We start from the raw sequence: 21,103 nt of genomic DNA on the forward strand, positions 1-21,103 counted from the left end.
GGGTTTTTTTCCCCCAGCCTCCCACTATGTGTAAATTTTCCTGTACCAGTCTCTAATGGATAAGCTAAAACTCTGCTAGATGAGAGCATTAATTCTGCTTTATCTGCTGGAAAAGGCATGCTTTCACCAAAGAGGAAAAGAGCTGCAGTGACCTCTGTTGATGGAATTAAGCAATGTATTTATAGATCCAAAAAGGAAAGGTGACACATTCAAATCCTCTGCTAGGATTAAATAGGACCAAAAGTAAACTGTGCAAAGAGAGAGTGGCTTTCAGGTTGCATATGAAAACGACTATCAGTCAGAATCCTCATCAGGATAGTTGCCTTTTATAAGTGATTTTTAGACAATTTGTTCCTTTTTTAGTGTGGAATTAAAAACTATTGGCACGAAGATAGAGGACATAACACACTAGGGGAGATGTGGTTTTTTGAAGTGCTATACTGCGTTCCAGGAGTTTATATCACCAAAGGAAAACATCATGCCTGTATGTATTACGTGATCTGAATTTAGTGACTGGTTCCCTATGCCAGCCTGACACACCGTATTCTTGAAGTTTTGAGGCAAAGAAGCTTTCCAGTTGGCGGGCTGCCTGTGGCAGAGAGAAGTATCTAGGAACTGTCATGCCTTTATGACCAAGAATTTGGAACGTGTCTTTATGGGCTAGTTCTGATCCAGGAAAATAATTAAACACGTAAATACCCACAAGGATCTGGACCTTAATACTTAACTTCAAGGGAGTAGTCTCAGTAAAGCCAAGCATTTAAGGATTGATCCTGTATGATTAAAGTTACTGAAATCAGTAAGAAAACTTCCATTAAGAGCTAAGCAGCTTGTGGAAATCAGGGTATTATGTCCTTATTTTTTTCAGACTTGTGCCTTTGCTGAGGACTACTCAGTATTAAACAGAAGCATAAATAAGGGTCGGGGCTTCGTACTGTTAAAGTCATTTTATGTTTCCAAGCTGCCCAGTAAACAATTGGTACCCACACTTTTTGGCTTTTCTAAGAGGCACAGCAATGCAGATTGGTATCTTTTTCCTTCTATGTCTGGTGTTATGGCAGGTCTGACCATGATCACAAAGCTGGGAGTTTTCCCAGTTCAGGTATTTTAATTCGTTAATGTCTCCACCAGAGCCTGAGAAGTTTTATTTTTAGTATACTTTCCAGAAGCACTGCTGTCCCTCTGATCCTAAAACATCCTTCTCACAAGAGACAAATGGATATTGGTAATGACACTTTACTAGTATCCACTATGGTATCCTCGTTCAGGCTTTGTAGAGAATAATTTCTGCAAGTGCAAGGAGGGAAAAAAACCAAGTTCATTCTGTTTTTAATAAAAAGTATGAAAAGCTGTACATAAAGCAATATCTTATCTTGATATAGATAGAATCAAAAACCAAAGTAATAGATCAGTGCACTATTACATCATTAACTGGATTTTAGAGGTGTACTTGCTCTGCCAGTCTAAGACCATCAAGATACACAAAATGCAAAGTATTAAAATCAATCCTAGTTTGCATATGTTATAGATGCCGTAAATGTTATTGCATCTTATACAAATTTCCCGATAAAGCCAAATATTATAGCTACCTATTTGAGAACTTCATGCTGTCAGGCATGAAGGAAGTATTGATGTATCTTCCATATATAATTAATGATCCTGGCGAAGATCTTCATTGACTTCTGGGAAATCATGTCTATTTTTTTTCAGTCTGCATGAGTCTGACAAAGTTTGGTGGAGAGTGGTCAGGATGGGAAGTACAGCTGGGTGGTAGGTTGGATCAAAGATTTCTTTGCCTCAGTATAATTAGCATCCTACAAAGACCTCTACATGTTAAAGGACTCCAGTTACCCACTCACTCTTCTAAAGATAACCCAAGAAAAGGCTCTATTCCTGGGAGAGTTTATACATTAAGTAAATTAATTCTGTTAGAATAGCACATAGAAACATCCTATATAAAGAATAATTATTGTCTGCCAAGCTTACCTTGTGATAGGACAATTAGGGTTTTTTTAGGTTGCTTGACATAATTCTAAAATGAACATTTGTAATATTGTATATAGCTACAACTTTTGCACTGAAGGCTGAAATCACCCATGCTCTGATATCTGTGCTAAAGCTGAGCCCTGGTTCCACACGTATTATTAGCTTTGCTACCTCAGGTATGGTTAAGGAAGCAGGTTGTGACTCCAAAGGAATCAAAATATCTTATTGCCATTTTTCTACTGTGCATTCTTATTACCCAGCATTCAGGCTTTATAATTTAGTTCTTTTCCAGTTTAATCTTACAGTGCATTTATGAACAAGTTCCTGAGTGGTTATTTATGTACCGGTCTTCAGAGGTCAGCTCTTTTGGCTTATCTTATAGAAGAGAAAGGAAAAAGTCAGCAATCATCTTTTTTTGCATCTGGAAAAGTATCTTTTTTCATACAATTATAACTGTTTGACAGGAATTTGCTCAAAGTTAAAGAATATCTTTGGATGGAGATTAAAAATGGAAAATTACATCTTCAGAGATGTACTTTTCTTTAAATTACTAGTATGTGAAAACTGTTTTGGAACTTTAATTGCTGCTACAGACTTACTACAAAATAAACTTTGCAATAAACCCTGGCTGATCCTTATCTATAACCAAAAATCTCCACACTGGCAAGAGTATAATATAGGGTGAAATCACATTTGGATTTGGAGTTCTTGCAACTGAGTTCAGCAAGGCAGGATTTCCTCTTTCAAACAGCCCCAAACTTCTCCTCCTCTGTGTATGTGGAGGTTATCTGGATCCTGCAATAATTACTGTTTGGGTCAATTGCTTGATTTTTTACAGTGGGGAGACTTACATACTTTCTGGTTTTGGCCTCACACTGAAGCATTTGGGCATGATTTCTCAGGGTAAACTGGACAGTCCAAACCAAGAGTTTGAGTGACCTCCTGAGTTAGAAGCCAACTTCTCTGCTCAGTGCCAACTCTGAACCCTAACAATTACGCCTGTTTCCAAAAACTGCATCCGAACCTGCCATTCTTTTAACCGTTGTGATTTTGGCAATTTGCATCTCTCTGCTCATCCTGTTTTAGCACGCTGCAGGTGGGACAAACCTGAGGCTCAACCCCAGGAGAGAAGGCTTCGTCAAAAGCTCCCAGAGTACCAACCACTGCAAAGTTGATAGGTAAAATCCCTTCTCATCACAGAATCACTGAATGGTTGAGAAGGGACCTCTGGAGGTCATCTAGTCCAACCCCTCATCCATGGCTCCTTTCCCCTCTTGTGAGTAGTCGCTTGGAGAAGACCTGGACAATGCACACAGCTGCAAGTCTCTTAGCAATGGCCAAAACTCATATTCCATCCCAGCACTGTAAGAAAAAAATCATGAAAAGTGGTACATGCAGTGAACAATGAGGGAGGAGGCACCTTACTCAGCTCGGCCTGTGATTTTAATAGCAGCAGCAGGACAAATGAGGGATTGGAATCCACATCTGGCTTCAGACGTGTGTGCCAGCCTGTCAAATCTGGGCTTCTTTCATGCTCAGCTGTAAGAGTCAGCATCTACAGGCAGTGATTGATGGGCCTGTACTGGGAAGCAACAAGCAGGCCCTTCTGAAGTGCCTGCTGCTTTCCGGGAGCCCTAAGTAGAGCCCAGGGTGACAAGCTGGGACATAGATGCCATTGCTAAAGGACAGATGAGCCACACTGAAAATAAAATTATGACTACCTTTTACTGAGGAGTTGAAGGGGTTTTAATAGATTTTGATCTTTCTATGAGCAGCATCTGTACACGTTTTATGTGATGCTAGGGCTGAGCTTGTGAGCAGTTGTTAAAAGCATACTGATGCTTTTTACTGTAGTTCTGTACCCAGATACTTGCATTAGCTCTAAAAAAGCAATTTCCAGAACCAGAACAGCTGTATCAACATCTGTATCATGAGCCCCGTGCCCATGTTCATCTAAGAAGCCCAGCTATTTTGCCCTGAGAACATATCTGCCCACATGTGTATTGCCCTGAGCTAGCCTGAGAATCCCTCTGCCAGGGCTGTACTACATGTAGGATCAAAAATTTGTTAGTCCCCCGCTGCTGGACTTCATGCAGCTTCAAGTTTTAAGGCATTTGACTTCTACAATAGAAAACACAGGTCAGACTGATTTCTCTTTCCTCTCTGAGGTTTTTCAGATAACTAGCTGCTCTGGTTTATTTCAAACACTGTGGGATGGTTTTTGCTACCATTACAGGACTGGCATCAACATGCTGGTCTAGCTGAGATGAGAACCAAACTGCTTATGTGACAAACTTACTTCACCACAAGACAAGCAGAGGTTGATTGCACAGGACAGCTATGCAGCCTCTGCTCCTCTCCTCAGTACTGGCATTGTTATTTTCCTGGCATTTTCCAAGGTACCTGCAAATGGAGAAGGGGATTTATTTACCACTGTGTATCAAGAGATGATAAGCCCTTTTGCCAATTCTGTTAGAAATTTCGCTATTTCTGTTTTTTGGCAGTACATTCCTTCCTCGGGAGGTACAGATGGAGTGTCACGCAGGAGAAGTTCAAAAAAATACTGGTAGTTAATGACTATGAACATAATTGGTCCACCTTTTTTTCCATGATGTAACGTTCCAAGAAAGACTGTTGCACAAGAAAGCGATCAGAGGCAGGTTAAAATACAAGGAAATGGATATAATCTTCTCAAGAAAGTAATGCTATCCTGACATGGCTTCTGTGAGTAGATTTGTTTGTTGTAGGCATCGGATGGCACTTTACCATTCCTCCGCAGTTTCCTGCTATACTTATTAAAATGGTTTTCTTGAGGTTTTTTTGTTTGTTGGTTGGTTTTTTTCCCTGTGCAGCCTTTTCTCTGATTAAAAGGTATGCTCACATTTTGATCCTCATATGTAATTGTGGGATCAAATCCTACTGCTTTTTTTTATAACTTGTAAATGCTTGGGATTAAGTTGGGAACTCTAACATTTAAGTATCTATGCCTAGCTGAAATGATTTAAAAATACAGGAGCAGGTTCCAGTTGCAATATCTGCATTCATGAAGAAAGGGAGAAATAATTTAAAATGTAGGACTGTTGATCAGAGCTAATTACATGGAGGATATATAAAATAAATAAAATTATACACATATATGTGTGTGTTTGTGTGTAGATGTATAGATATAGATATTAAATATCTATATCTCTATATAAAAGGAAAAGAGGCTGGCTGTTAGACCATGAAGAAGCAGAAAATTTGTTCTCTACTGAACTATTAGTATACCAGTATAATCAAACCCAGAATATAAGTAGATACAGAGGGTGTGGGAGTCAAAGTGATACTGATGATCACCAAAGGATTGTGACCACTGAAAAGTGGTCTAAGTGGTGTAAGTTACGTATGTCTTGCATTTAAAAATTTTATCAAACGCTGTTAAAGTTAACTGAAGTCATTTCACTGAGACAAAGAAAATTTGCCGTCTTCCTTATGATGCCAATGTGTCCAGTTTGTTTCTATAGCAGCCAGCACCCATTAGTTTGTTAACAAAAGTTTCCACTCATCTGGAAGCTTTCCAATGAATTGTCCACATTTTCCATTCCTGAAAGCTCCTGTATCCATCTTCCCAACTTAAAATGCCATTAAAATTATTTGAAAAGTTTTATAATATTAGTAATTAGTCCTATTATTTTTCATTTTTTATTTGGAAAACTCTGGTAATGAAAATACTGTACATTTTTCTTTACACTCTTTTGGCAGGTTAAATGAGGCATGGGGTTCAACCATATCATCTCTGAGATCAAGAGAAAGATCTTTCTATAAAACAAAGGATTTTCATGCTTGGCTGCTGCTCGCTCTAACCACTGCAACATTGAATATTTTAGGCTGAGACTGTGTTAACCCCACGTACTGATGCTATTCCACCTAGCGCGGAAGGAAGTGCTAAAGATGGGGCTGCAGGTTCGGGAGGGTTTTGTGTGCAGCTGAATGCCGTACCCTCTATCTCCAGAGCGGAGAGGCAGAGTTTAACAGCCGTAGTCCTTTCGACTCTGTGTTTATGGTGCCTACAGGGAACTTCAAACCAAAGGCTTTCTTTTAACTCTCACAGCCTCACTGACTATATTCTCCCAAACACACTTTATCCTTATGCAGCAATGGGGAGGGTGGACTTTCCCATGATATTTCTTCTTGAATGAATGAATGATTTTCATTAATTTCTTACCCGATTGTTCTGTGCTAACTTTCCCAAGGACAGGATTATCTGAAGAGGTGAGGAAGGTTTATTTTTACACATGACTTTGGAACAACAATGAACCGGACTAATTTTTATTGAAAACAAGCCATATATAACATTCTGTGTAAAATTTAAAGCCAAACTTCCAGCAAGTCAAGTGGAAAATCTATGTTCGCACCAGCTGTCTACTGGTCATAAAGCCAAGCAGCTGAGATCAACAGTTAAAGATTCTGCAAGGGTTTATTAACCTTCTGCAATGAAAATATGGTGACATAAGAGATGCAAGCAATAGCTAATTAACTTCAGTGAGTAGGCTGGATAAAGAGAAATAAGAAATAAGGAAAAGTGGGGAGAGATAAGCAAAACATAAACTCAAGCCACTGAAAAGAAGTAAGAGTTCATCAACTCCTGCAATGTGTATTTCTGAACCCTAACAGAAAGTTATACGTCATGTATAGAAAATATCACCTACTCTAAGGTTTCTTCTTTTTCTAGATAACATACGCTCACTATTTAACCCCTGCGTACAGAGTATTAGTATACAGGCAGTTAATTCTTTGGCTGACCACTGCAGCAATTCACAAACTACCTTTTAGTGCAACTCAAACTGCAAAACGCCTTCTTTGTACTTGGGCTGCTTCTGCTTCAGCTGTCAGGAACAATTCCCTGGCTTCAGTGGGGTACGTATAGCATCACCCAAGACAGAGAGTGAGCTTTGAGGATTGTGGAGAATCTAAGGTAGTTTTTTATGCCATTGCTAAAAGACGGTTCCTCTTGGCTCAGTGATGACCAGTGCTGGTCAGCTCTGACTGAGCAAGCACAGGGTGCGTGTATTTGTATTTTGCAGGTGGGTTCTTGGTGTAAAAGGGAGAGACAAGAGGGTGTCAGAAACAAAGGGGCAGGTGAGAAAGCGGCCACGGAGTGAACAGCTCCCTATACTACCCACATACGCATAGCAATTCCAGCTACTGGTTATAAACTGACCTGCACCACTGACTACAGGATGGTGTTCTGTAAAGCAGCCCAGTAGACATTTCTAGACTCCTCCTGAAGATCTGAGTCCTCTTAGAAAAGCCCTTATCAAGGGCCTAAATCTAACCTGCTATGCCTCTACAAACCAGCTCGTGTTGGTGAAGGGCGAAGCAGACTTTAGGCTGTGCTTATGACCTGAGTGCAAGCACAGAGAAGAAAGCTCCTGGGCTACAGGAACTGGTCGTGGTAGGAGAGTCTGAGAATAAGGTGGCAGTTGATTTGATTGAAGACAGAGCACAGCCTGGACACATTTTTTGCTTGCTTCAGAACTGCTTGAAAAACATTGTAACATTTATTTTTAAATGAAATTTTCTTCAGGGAAAAAAAAACCAACCCCTCAGCATTTTTGAAAGCAACGTTTGTTCAACACGCTCGTGCCATTAGCCTACTGACAAAGAGCGAGTAGGAAATGTAGCTTAGCAGAAGGCCTCCCAGGACTCTAGGACTGGGTCAGCCTTTACCTTTGCGAACAGAGGTTACGGCTCTATGCTTTAAAGGCTGCCAGAGTTGTAAATATAGGCTATAAAGGAATCACTTCAGTCACCAACTCCAACACTTGAACTCATGGGAAATCATTTAAAAATATGCTTATAAACCTATCAAACTCTGCTTTCAAAGGAAAATTCTTGTTGTCGGTTATGATGCCATTGTAAGGCTGAAACTGGAGGCATTCTTTTAGTCATTAACTTTTTGCCCCAAAAGTTAAACATTTAAATTAGTATTTCTGTATTCATGGCAGTGACAGGTGCTAGGCTTGAGAACAGTGGCTACTTTTGACAGCCAGCGTGGGGACACAGCCTCAGAAATCATTCAACGACTTAAGTGTCCTGGTGCAGAATGAGCTAAAGAGGGAATTTACGGTTTAAACATTAAACATGTTGCTTAGCTATTAAACAATTAGATTGTTCTAATCCTTAAGAGATGGAGACCAGTCTGTTATCTCCAGTTCTGGGTTTCCAGCAAATGTGCCCAACAATGTCATTTTCCAGTGATACCCAGATCACCTGGAAGACAAGTAATGAAAGAAAGGAAAAACAGCACAACCCCCCTCCGGGCAGCTCCTCTCGATTTTGCTTGTCCTATGAACAGAAGAAGTGCACTTTACTTTCAAGTAATGGCAAAAATTAACTTCATGGGTTATTAGCTTTCCCGGGTTGTAAGTGTCCCTCTGGAGCTAGAAATGTCACTTAGCCCTCCTGCAGCAGCTGACGGCAGGTCCCTTTTTTGCTCTTCGGGATGATATTTAATGCTGATGCCCTGCAGCACTGCAAAAACCTCTCCGTTATTTGGTACGAGGCACAAAATACCCTCCCAGAGCTTCCTGGCTGAACCTGCTAGAGATGCTTACTCATGGTGAGCAGAAGTGCCTGCGTACACCCCACCCAGCTGGCGAAGGTCTTAGGAGAAGTCCTCGGGAGAGTGTTCACACGGGTGCAATTACTCTGATACCCAGATTAGCTCTGGCTCTGGGGAGGTGGTTGCCCATAATCTGCAGAAGCAGCAGCATGTTGCTCCCTCGGGGCTTCACGCTGGAATAACTGTGACCGGTGCTGCGGTGCGGCAGCCTCTGCGTGCAGCCTCAGGGGACCCCAAAAAATCAGAGTTTATCACTCTGAATTCAGCGCTGGCCATTTCCGCTCTGCATCACAAACTCACGTTCAGCTTCGCTGCTGCTCCGTTCATGAGGCTGCTTTTGAAGATTAAAAAAAATAGCTATGCTCCTTCCTTTGTGCTCCGCGCCTGTAGTCGTGTAGGCTGCTACTCCTGCCACTCCTCCATTTCTGGAAAATTAGGTGGGTGCCGGTACCTGTGCCCTTTCTCAACCCTTTCCAGTTTAAAACCCGAGTTGTGCAGACACAACAGTTAACATCCTAAGGGCCTTAAAACGGCTTACCAAAGTTCAGACCTGCACAAGTAAACTGCTGCCATTAAAGCACCCGTATTAGGAAGGTATAATGCCTCTGGTAGACCTCGTTTATGGGGACGGTTGCTAAGCAGTCCTGGAAAAGGCTGTGGAAAAACACATCCTCAATGGACTATTGATTTTATATAAAAATCACTCGATAGCTGAGATATTCTTTCACTAATTAATGGATTTAGAGACAGAGTTACATGGTCAAGGCCCTGATGACATAGTCCTCATAAAAAGAGTCTAACCCCTAATGGAAGAGAGATTTTGAGAAATGTTTGTTAACATAATGCAGGCAGGTGAGCGACCAGCTCCCCTCCCAAAGTAAACAACTCTCAGTCAAGCATGTTTGTATTTTATAATCCTTAAATCTCCACTGAAGCTATTTCTAAATAAGTAAAAGAGATCTATGTCACCTCTTCGGTGTCTGTTCTCCCTTAACTCTTTGAACATCCTGGTGACATGTACCACAGGCACAGGTTTTCCCTGAGTTACTGTGATTCCCATGCAGCTGCAGATGTCAAGAAGAACCACCTTTTTACCTGAGGTAACCTCAAAACTTCCTTCTTTGTTCTAATGGAAATACTATAATTTTTAACAAATTTATTTTAGTAACACGCTGATGTATTTCAGGAAGATGGTCTGTGTTTAAGTCTCCTGTACTATACTTTTGGGGAAAATTGGAGAAAATCTTTCTGTCCGTTTTAGAGAAGTGGCTAGGAAGAACAGTGAAATTTATACTTTCCTTCTGAACCAGGAACACCGATTTTACAATACCGCTATCTGGACTGTGCCACGGAAATTTAAGAAGTATGCAACCTAAAAGCTCCTCTGCACAGAGTTAATTTCCATCAAAATAAAATATCAGCAGCAGAATATAACATTTTTTTTTTATCTGCTGAAAATGTCTGTCAAACTAAAACAGCAAGGCAAATTACGGACACATATTTATTAATATATTTATGATTTTTCCACCAACCATTTTGATTTTTTGATCATATTTACTAGAGAACACCTATAACATTGCTTGTAGGAGATCCAGTTATTGAAATAGTCACAGTAACGTTTTCCAGAAATGCTTCCTTGATATCAAAGAGAGGTCAGAAAATTAAGTGTGAAAATATGACCTCATGATTTTTAGGGAATCCCTAAAAATGGAGATAAATTTATGATACAGTGAAAACATTTGTTCAAATCAGCGTATTTTTTTCATTGTGAAAGCAGAGTTTTAATAATAGCAATAAAGATAGATCTTTTCCTACTCTATGGATAAAGCTGGATTAATATTAATGGATGATGTACAATCCTGTAACTCAAAGCCGTGCCTACAACAAAAAAGTCCCAATGCCTACTACAGCAAAAGTAAAACTAACTGTCATAACACCTGTATGAATGACCTGAACTCTTGCAAACCTGCGTGGTGTGACTACCAACGCCTCCTTCCCAAACAGCATGCTGTGGGTAGCCTGAGCAGTTCCTTGTTCTGGTAGTAATTTCCCATAGTAATCAATAAATGGATTAAAAGGTAAACAAACTGCATTATGTGAGTTGCCATCTTGATCTATAAAAAAAGCATGCACTTTGTCGTGGGAAATGCTGTTAGCACTGTATCTGGTAAAACAGACAATGCCTGTGAGCAGAGTTAAAGAGATGAAAGTACACCCGGGTGCAGATGGCACGGCGCAGCGCGGGCAGTGAGGCATTGGTGGGGGCATTGCGGGAAGGTCCTCTATGGATCAGTTGCAATCAGGCAAGTGCGGCGTACCTGCTTTCTGTTTGTGCTATCATTGAAATGGTGCGGAGTGACCCGACAGAAAATTGTTCTGAAGTGGGAGCAGATGCATTGAGCTGTCAGGGGCAGAGCCATGACGAGACACCGTGGCGCCAGGGACACACCTTCACGTCTCCTCTATCGCTCTCCCTGGCTGAGGGGACCCTCCTCCCTTCCCTCCCTGGGCAGCTTTGAGACTCGGCAATATTTTTCTCCATATGGCGATGTCCCCGGCCATGCCCTCAGGAGGAGCTGCTTATTGTCCAGATACCAGCAGGGCTGGGCGCAGTGCGAGCGGTGGCGGAGGGGAGTGAAGCTGTTGCTGCTGTCTCATACAACCTGGGTGAAGCAGAGATAATAGGAATATCGTACCCCGCTCTGCTGTCTTGGGCAAATCTCTGCCTGGATTTAAAGACCTTCCACCAGTGGTGAAACCCTTCAGCATCTGTGGGACCAGCTGCACAGGGCTGGCGGCAATGAAAAGCAGCACGTGCTGCAAATACTGAGAAACTCTACAAGACCTTCAGCACCTTATACTGTACTGAGCTTCACTGCATCTATTTCAACAAGCTCCAAAGTCAAATATGGTCCACGTCCCTGCTATATCATGCTATGACCATAAAGGCAATTCCCATCCAAATGTTGGATGCTCTCATCTATACAATCCATCCATAAAATAGATTATTTTGGTGTAACAATAGACAGTATCAACTCTAGTAATTACTCTCCACTCCAGTTTTCTTCGCTCTCCCAGTTTTTTTGGGTCTGTGTCAATGTATTATTTCCCTTTTTATTACTGGCATGTAATTCACCAGCCTCAGGGATTAATGACGCCTTTCCCTCATTTTATTTTTCTTCCCATTTACCAACTTCTCGTTTTTATAATGTTAAAAAAAATAATAACTAGCCTAGTACCCAGACCCACAGCACTGTCAGAGCTAGAAGGATTCCTGTTGTGTGTGCCCTTTCGTCTTTGGAGAGCAGGAAAGTGAGAGGACAAATAATGGCAAGTACGTGGATGGTGCTCCGGGGAAGGGTCCATATTCCTGTGCCTGGGAGAAATTTTGTGACTGTAAAGACATGACCCGGGTGCCAAAGCATCGCTCTGTCTCTGCCAGTCCGCAGCAGCTGGGCTCTGTCATCCCCCACTGCCTGTAATGAAAAGGGCAGCAACGAAGGACATTTCCCATGAGAAGCGACCTTCCTCCACTTTGTACGCCTCAGCACGTTCCCAGCCAAGGTCTTCCTTCCCCTCTTGTGGCAAACTGAAAATCCTCAGCCAGTCGTTCACGATTTCCAAACGCTGGTCTGGCGGCTGGCGAGCCTGCGGGGCTATCGGACGGTGGTCCAGTTCCCTGCCCTACAGCATATTTCTGTTGCCACTATTGAACGGGGATATGAATCCCAGCATAGAGGGGGATTATGAGGTGATATTAGAGAATAGGGTCGATGGGACAGTGTATATATATACTATATATCTATATATAGCATAACTATACTTCCAATAGCCTTGGCCAGCTTGCTTTTGCCAATGCTTTTTCATTTACATTATTGAAGATAATTCTCAGTCCAGTGCAATATCCTGAAGGCATAGGTCAGATAGCTAGAGCGGATCGGTAACATTGCTCTTAGGAGAGCAGGTATTGACACTTTTATAATCGTATTTTTCAGAAAGGCTTTCTTCATCTGCAGGAAAGGTCATAAAGCGAGACATGCAAGTACAATTACAGATCTTATGATTTTAGACTGAATCAAATTTATGATTTACAGTCTGATCTGCATGTGAGAGACAATGCTGTCTCTTTCACCTACAGATTAGACTTCTCTTCTTATGGATGGTCTTCCGACAGGGACCAGGAGATTCAGGAATGAAAGATCGTTTTCTATTTTTTTTGCATATAAAGGAAATGTCCTCAGAATTGGCAATATTTATCTGTTTCTCTTATTTCAGAGAATCTAATATAACAAACAGAAGGCCCTATGAAGATATCACATGCAGCTAGAGGGTTAGATGGTATATACACTGGTTAGGTATTCAAGCGTGTTCTCCTGGCTGACTTCTAGACAAAATAAAGAAAAACCTTTTATTAGTGTCATAGTTTAAAATTTGTCATTAAAACGATAGGCTCAGTGCCCTGTTTTCAGGTTGTGGGGGTAAATGACAGCTACAGCTACTCAGCTAATTGATTCTAACCCTTAACTCCCTACAGAAATGGCAGCCACGGGTTACTTTTTGCAATTTGGAGAAAAAAGAAGAGCTCTTACTACCTGCTTTAGTTTTATCTGAAGTCAAGAAAGACATGCTTTGTTATAAAGGCACACAGAACGGTGTGCTATAACGATTTTATGAGTTTGAGCTTTGGAATACTGTCTTACTCACAAGTGGTGAAGCCATGAGCAAATCGTGGCTGAGATTCCTTTCTTTCAGAAATACAGAAAGCCGGTGCTCAGCATTATCTGATGGAATACTGGCTGTGCTGAAAAATGCCTTCAGGAACAGGATTTTGCCTAACATGTTCAATATTGGCAACACACATTCACACACACACGTAAATGTATTATTAGTTATATATTTATATACACATATATGAGAATAGATGTATGAACACTCATATGTTTATACAGTGTGTTCTTTTAACTCTCTGAATTAACAGAATGTAAATCTCTTAACTAACAGGAACAGGATTGTACCTATCTCGTGTTTGATAGGGGGCAACATATAGATAATATATATTCATATACTAGATATTATTTTCTATATCAAATATATTATATAATTATATACCCTATATTATACTATATATTACATACATTATATAGCATGTATATCCGTATGTATGAACCTACATACATATATGAACATATACATATACAGAGTGTGTTCTTTTAACTCTCCAAATTAACAGAATTTAACCCTTAATTAGTGGGAACAGAATGTTGTCTTCCATATAGTTGGTAGAAGCACCTTTCCTGTATTTGGGAATGGCAATATATATATTTACATATACATACACATACATATGTACATACATATATAAAAATACTTTGTTAAAATACATACACATATTCACATCCATATGTATATATACACACGTTTGGACATATGTACACGAAGATACATACGTACATATACAGTCTCTATATACATATACCTAAATTCCTTTCAGATTTACTTTTATCTAAAAGTAATTTAGGTATATGTATACAGAAACTACATATGCATGTGTGTATATGTATATATAGGTGTGTACAGATCCATACAGAGTGTAACTCTCTAGTTTATATAAATATATATAGGTACGTGTACTTATGTGACTGCATACAGACCTCTTTTAGAGTAATGTGAATACTCTCCGGCTGTGCCTACACCTTTGCGGGCCCGCTCGTTTCAGGCTGCACCGGGGGTAGGAGTTGGTGCTTGGGTGCCCGCACACCCTTTCACGCCCGAGCACCGCACGCCGGTGGCAGGCTGGTCCGCACCCAGCCAGGGCACCTGGCGGCGGCTGGGTCCGGCCCCCGCCCGGCCGCTCCCGCGGCGCCTGACAGCGGCCGGGCGGCCGCCCGGGCCCGGGGGCGGCGGGGCCAGCCCGCGGCTTTGCTCCGCGGGGGCGGCCCCGGGGGCGGCCCGGGGGGAGCGGGGCGCCGCGGCCGGCCGGCGGCGCCGGGCCGGGACTCGCCCAGTCACCGGGGAGGAGGCGGAGCCGGCGGGGCCGCGGCGGCGGCAGGTGCCCGCGGCGGCGGGATGGTGGCGGCGGCCGGCGCGGGGCCGTAGGGCAGCGGCGCGCCGGGCCGGGAGCGGGGACGCCATGGGCAGCCGCGGCGGCCCCCCGCGCCCTGCCGCGCCTCTGCTGCCGGTGCTGGTGCCGGTGCTGGCGGCGCTGGCGGCCGGGGCGGCGGAGGCGCGGGCCACCTCGGAGAGCCAGCCGCCCGGCGCCTCGGCGATGGGCACCGGCACCCCGCCGAGCCCCAGCGGCGCCGCCTTCGAGGAGACGCGGCTCCACGTCTTCACCCTGGACTACCCCCACGTGCAAATCCCCTTCGAGATCACCCTCTGGATCCTGCTGGCCTCCCTCGCCAAGATCGGTGAGCGGGGCCGTCGGGCGACCCTCCCTCCCTCTGCCCCCCGGGCCCGCCGCGGGCGGGCGGGCTGGGGCGCTCCGCGCCCGGCGGCGGGGGGCGCGGGGGCGGGGGCGGCCGGAGGCTGATGCGCCTTCGGGGGGCGGGGTGCCCGGCCGTGATTTGGCTGGCAGAGGATGGGGTTTTCTCGGTTAGGAGAGGTGCGGAGGAGAAGAGGTTACCTCCAGCCCCCTGCAGCAACGCGTAAACCCCGGGCTACGAGGGCGGTAAACCCCAGAGTTCACCCGCTGCGCGGCTGACTTTTCCTTGATGGCCCTACTGTCATTTGAGCACTCTCTTCTTTTTCTTAAAATAACGGCGGGTATAATGACAGTTTCCGAACGGCACAACGGATCGATGGAAAGCAAATATTTATGAGGGTAGAGTAAGCCTCCTCATTGTACTTTCCCACCATTCACTTATGTCCCGAGAAAGACAAAAAAGACAGCACTGAATAAGACAGGCCACCTCTTCCCTCATGTGGAACATACTTGTATTGCATAGTTTCACTGTGTTTTGTGTAGCTTACACATAATGTTTTTTAATTAGCTTTCTATGTTCCAAACAGAAAAATGAGTACAGTGTTGTAGACTAAAGAATATCAGATAAAGGTGTACTAGAGAGCCATTTAAAAATCAGTAAATCTCTGCAAATGGTGAACTTTGTATCTTCTTAACTGGAAGATAATGTAAGGAATAAAGCCGTGGGAACAAATAAAAAGGTTCACTCATACTCCAGTTGTTTGATTCAGAAGTCTGATTTTGCAGCGCAGATTTCCATAAAAACTATGATCATACTCATTCTGATAAAATGCTTTGATAAGACTTAAAACTTTGACTTCTGCTTGTGACATTTAAATAGACGGTGTCACATTCTGGTTAGTGATCAGGTAATTAGGATTGTGCGAAAACAAAAATTTGTACTCGCATCCTGCCACGGGTAGCGTTGTAGTTGGGGGCCTGATCCTCTAACCAAGCGACGTGCTATGGCTTCTTTACTTCCTGCAGAAATATTGTATGTTGCATCCATTAAGGACGCATGTATCTTAATGCATTAAAGATGCATGCTGAGTCTTGAGTATATATTTAGGTGTTTGCAGAATCAGGACAGAGTTCAAATATGATACGCTGGAGTATACAGTGAACTGTAATAGCCAGAAAATACGGAGTTCGGTAAAGAACTTAACTCAGCCAGTTGAATATTGTAAAATTGCCCTGGCTTCTGAGTTGAGATACAGCCAGAACTCTTGAATAAGCTAAGACTAGTGAAAAAGTTTCTGTTTTATTAAGGATTACAGGGAAGCCATTTGAAACATGTAGACACATACATACAGAATAATACATAATTTCTGTAGGATTGTACATTCTGACTTTCATGATGTTTTGCTAGTGCATAGGCATCTAAAAAGTAAAAAAAAAAGGGTGACGACTAATTTTCTAAGCTGACTGCAGTACAGTAAACAAGCAAACAGCGTAGATGAGGACAAATGCATGTAATTTCTAAATCCCTTCAGTTATACCAAAGGAAAGCTAGTGTGGCTAATCTAGGGCATTACCTCTCCTGTTCTAAGCGCGCGTGTGCTAAGCAATGAGGGCCGGATCCAGGAGAGGCCCTAGGTGTGGCAGTGCTCAGCTTCACCACACCTATCTGCAGGCGCCCTGACTCGGGGACTGGAATTAGGAGCATCCAGTTCTTGCTCCTGGAGCTCCGTCTGTGCGTCCTTATCCAGCGAGTGCATCAGGTAAACCTTCCCAGGACAGACTCCCATCCCTCCTAAGTCACATTTCCACAGCGTCAATTTTTCACTCGCTTGTGCCGCCTTATGTTGAAGGCAGCCCAGATGGGCAGAGTTCTCTAACCACCAAGATACAGAAATGTTGGCTCTGCCACTGTGTTACTAAGAGTGGGCCATACGCCTCAGTTCAAAGGGATGGAGAAGGGTTTTCCCGGAGAGCAGCCCTGTGAGAGAGGAGGCTCTCCGGTGCATTCCTCTCCCCAGCATTTCCTGCTGGGCAGCGTAGGCATCTCGCCCCTGTCATGCCAGGCAGTGTGAAATCCACCTCGAGACTCATGCACTGCCCAGGAAACTTCGGTGCTTAATCTGGCATCGCAAATTCCTTTCTGGGGCTAGGCGCTGAATGCTTACGCTTGGCACTGCCAAGTAGCAAACCTTTATGAACGGAGCGCTAAGTTCTTTTCAGCTGCGAGGAGCTCAGGAGATAGGGTCGCATTTAATAACAGCTCTCACGGTGTGTGAAGGAACTCAAAGAAAACTCTGTCGCAGCACCTGCTGATCGCCCGACTGGAGCCTTTTTGAACAAATGTGTTTTCACAGAAGTGCAGTTTCACTGGAGCTGAAATGCTCCAGCATTTGCTAATTTTTATAGGGGATTTACCTGAAAGGTTTCTCAGATCTGGCTGTGATTGTGTCATTGTAGGCTAGGTTTAGAGAGGGCAAAAGAGACAGCACGAGAAAGGAAAACCTGAAGTTGTCAAGCAGAACTTGAACATTTTGACAAGGTACATTTTCACAAAGACATTAGAAACCTGGTGCTTTTTATTCCAGCATAGAAGAAGGGCACATTTTTAAACCTAAGAAATTGCCTTGAACGGCATTGTTATTAGGTTATTTTCTGGCTACCTCTAGTTATTTATTATCTTGTGTGGTGTTACCGTATAGGAGGCATGTTACTAACATGCTGATGGACTCTATGAGTATATTAGGTGGGACCCAGTGCACCTGAAATATGCTGCAGTCTCTAGGCAGTGAGACTAGTCTACTTATCTCCCAGTTTTGCTTAATTCTTATGCTACTAAACCTACAAAACGTTGTCTAACTCATCAAGATTCCCATTACTCCTATGTTTAATCACAAATGCACGATTAGAAATGCTTCTTCTGGGAACTGAGCTGATATCCTTCCAACGCTTCTCTCCTGAAAAAAGGTTTAAGCTGTTCAGAGGGCCCTTGGAAAACTCAGTATAATCAGAAGTATGTGTCTCAGCAGCATTTCCAGCATCAGAGTGCACTGGATTTCACCCAAGAACTAGGAAACCAGGACTCTAAGGACTTTCAGCTTTGAGAATGCTGAACTTACACTTTAGGCAAGTGTCCTAATGCCCAATGGCCTGAGGATAAACATCTTCTGTGCTGTTGAAGTTGGGTCACTGCATAGTCAGGAGCCCAAGGACAGGGTCAGAGGAGGAGCTGTGGTCCTGGGTTCAGCATAAAAGTCTGAGTATTCATGTACTGCAGGGGATCTGCTCCCAGGGCGCTCCTGACCACGAGGCTGTGGATCCGTCAGAGCAGGGAAGATGTTCCTCATCCTGCGGGGCACCTGCACCTAACTTGATGTGCACTGAATCCTAAATCCTAGCTCTCTGCCCTTAAATGGGGAACCACAGCCTGTCCCTGATCACCTTTGAATGCCTTTCATGGAGGCAGGCAGTCTTTTAGGAGTTTTGATGCTGTTTACATGGATAAAAAGCACATTTAACTTAGTGGCAGCCTTTCCATTACATTTAAGGATGAGGTGGAGTCCCAAAAGCTCTGAGAGGGTATGAACTTTCCAAAGAGTGACTTGTAAAGAAGAAAAGAAAAAGATTTTTATTGTTATATTCACAGCAGACATTTCATTGCCATTGTATTACAACTGGTTGGGATGTTTTTTGTCTTCATTAAAAGCTTTCATCATTCACAAAAATTCCCTCCTCTTCAATTTTTATTGAGAAAACGATTTAAGATACTTTTGAAGGGCTTAAAAAAACTTTTAGTAAAATCTACTTACTCAGGGGAAACTTCAATCACTGTATTGGAAATTTTGGCATCCTGCCACTGCAGAAACTAAGACAAACCATAAAATGGTTTTTATGTGGAAGTGGCTGAAAGGTGAAGAGTCAAGTCTCCAACCGCAAATTCTTGCGTTTCCAGGGTCATTACCTGTTCTGCCAATATAGGATATTGGTGATTCCTGTTTTGAATAATGACAGTGAATTTGGCAGTCCTTCTAATGAGTTACATAGGCTGTGTTTCTAAATATTGAAAAGCAGTCCATGTTCATCCAGAAAGGAAAAAAATGCAGCTTGAGCTGCTTACTTTAAAAAATAGCTTTAATAGTTATAGAATATGCAAGTAAAAAATCTGTAGAGTAAACCAGCTTTCCCCTTGGTTCTTCTTAACCATTTGTTTTTCCTAATTTTAAGTTCAGGCTTTCTTTTACCTGGAAAAATTCTATAATGAAAGGAGAATTAACAAAATAGGTGTTACAAGATACAGAAGCCTGAAATTGGGAAACTGGATGTGAACTATACCAAGCTTGCACTAGTTTAACTGTTTCGACTACAGGTGTGATAGTAGTAATTGAAATACTACTGAAATAGTTTTACTGAAATAGACGCCCGTTATTACCACACCCAGTGTTTCTGTGCGGCTCTCATTTAAAATAATTCAAATGCTTTTTAGTTAGGCAGGAATTGTGGGATCTTGTGGGTGTGGATAGTTTTCTATGTAATTATATGGGCCAAATATAGATAAGGAGGAGCCTGGAAAAGATTAGCATCGCCAGGACCTGGAATGTGACCTTGGTGCGTAAGGTTGATCGTTCCATTAGATTGGCCAGAGTAAGTTCCTTCAAAACTTTTCCCATTCATTACCAAAGTCATCCTTAAAACAGTCAACTTATGCAAGCAATGGGAATCTTTAAATCAAAACTGCATGGCTTGGAGAGTTTTAGTAGGCTAAGGAACATTCAGTCCTCATTCAGAACCTTTTTTTATTCATTTTTTCAGTACTTTGCACAGATCGTTACAAGAGACTCCTGACACTACCACAATTCATACAATACAGAAGAACGAGCATCATAATACAGGCTGCAACTTTTTGTCACTTTGTGGAAAACATGTTGGTTATTGTGAAATTAATTTGGAGGCTCCGCTAAAATTGAATAATAATGTGTCTGTAGCTGCTTCCTCATGGTGGCTGAGGAAGTGACCACGGGTGACTGGGTGCAGGTCACATGTGCTAGTTCTCCTCCTTAGCTTTGAGAGTCTAAAAGGCTTCTAAAAATGAAATTAATATACTCCTTAAACTCCTTTGTGAAGCTGTGCATGGAGGAAGGGGTGGTTAGTAGGATTTTTTTTCCCCTCTATCTAGATGTATTTTGCCCTAGAAAAGTGTTTGGATTGTGTTTCTGGAGGATTCCACATTACAAAAATCTCCACACTTGCACAAACAGAACCCTTGCACACAGTTGCTTCAGCCAGCCTAGCTACTAACTGGAACATCTAGCTATGAAATTGACTCTCCACCAACTTAACTGAATTAACTACCCTAGCTGACAGATTTGCCTTGACCTGTTGTGGTGGTCCAGTTCAGTCTTTGCAATGAAAATGAAATTGCCCTGCAGTTGCTGTTTGTTTACTATAGATACTAAGATAACAGAATCCAGAATAATCTTTTGGATTCTGTACAAATAACCATTTTACTTTCTTGTGTTTGAATTTCCTTTGAAGGCTTTCATCTCTATCACAAGTTGCCCTCAATAGTACCTGAAAGCTGTCTCCTCATTCTGGTTGGATTGCTTCTTGGTGGGATTATTTTTGGAGCAGAGGAGAAGTCCCCACCTGTAATGAACAGTGATGTTTTTTTCTTGTATCTTTTACCGCCCATTGTACTCGACGCTGGATATTTTATGCCAACTCGCCTTTTCTTTGAGAACTTTGGTACCATATTCTGGTATGCCGTAGTGGGCACGCTCTGGAACGCCATTGGCATTGGAATTTCACTTTACGGGATTTGCCAGATCAGTGCATTTGGTTTGACTGATATCACATTGCTGCAGAATTTGCTCTTTGGCAGCCTCATTTCAGCTGTGGATCCCGTGGCGGTGTTAGCCGTTTTTGAAAATATTCATGTCAATGAGCAGCTTTACATCCTGGTGTTTGGAGAGTCTTTGCTGAATGATGCTATAACTGTGGTAAGTTACTTGATAAATGATCAGTTGATAAAAATGATAAATGATTGTTTGCATGCCACTCCATTATATCTCTTTGTATCTGGTTATTACAGTTTGCTA

The 21,103-nt window shown here is 42.6% G+C and overlaps 1 protein-coding gene across 1 annotated transcript in view; it reads left to right on the forward strand.

Annotated features, from left to right (window-relative positions):
• Positions 1-14,720: 14,720 nt before the first annotated feature.
• Positions 14,721-21,103, forward strand: part of SLC9A2 (solute carrier family 9 member A2) — a 34,594-nt gene continuing 28,211 nt past the window's right edge. The window contains exons 1-2 of the mRNA XM_076359881.1: positions 14,721-14,997; positions 20,541-21,004. Coding sequence (XP_076215996.1) covers positions 14,721-14,997; positions 20,541-21,004 — 741 coding nt within the window. The remainder of the gene's footprint in view (positions 14,998-20,540; positions 21,005-21,103) is intronic.

The sequence above is a fragment of the Aptenodytes patagonicus genome, chromosome 1, assembly GCF_965638725.1.
Source record: "Aptenodytes patagonicus chromosome 1, bAptPat1.pri.cur, whole genome shotgun sequence".
Lineage (NCBI taxonomy): Eukaryota > Metazoa > Chordata > Aves > Sphenisciformes > Spheniscidae > Aptenodytes > Aptenodytes patagonicus.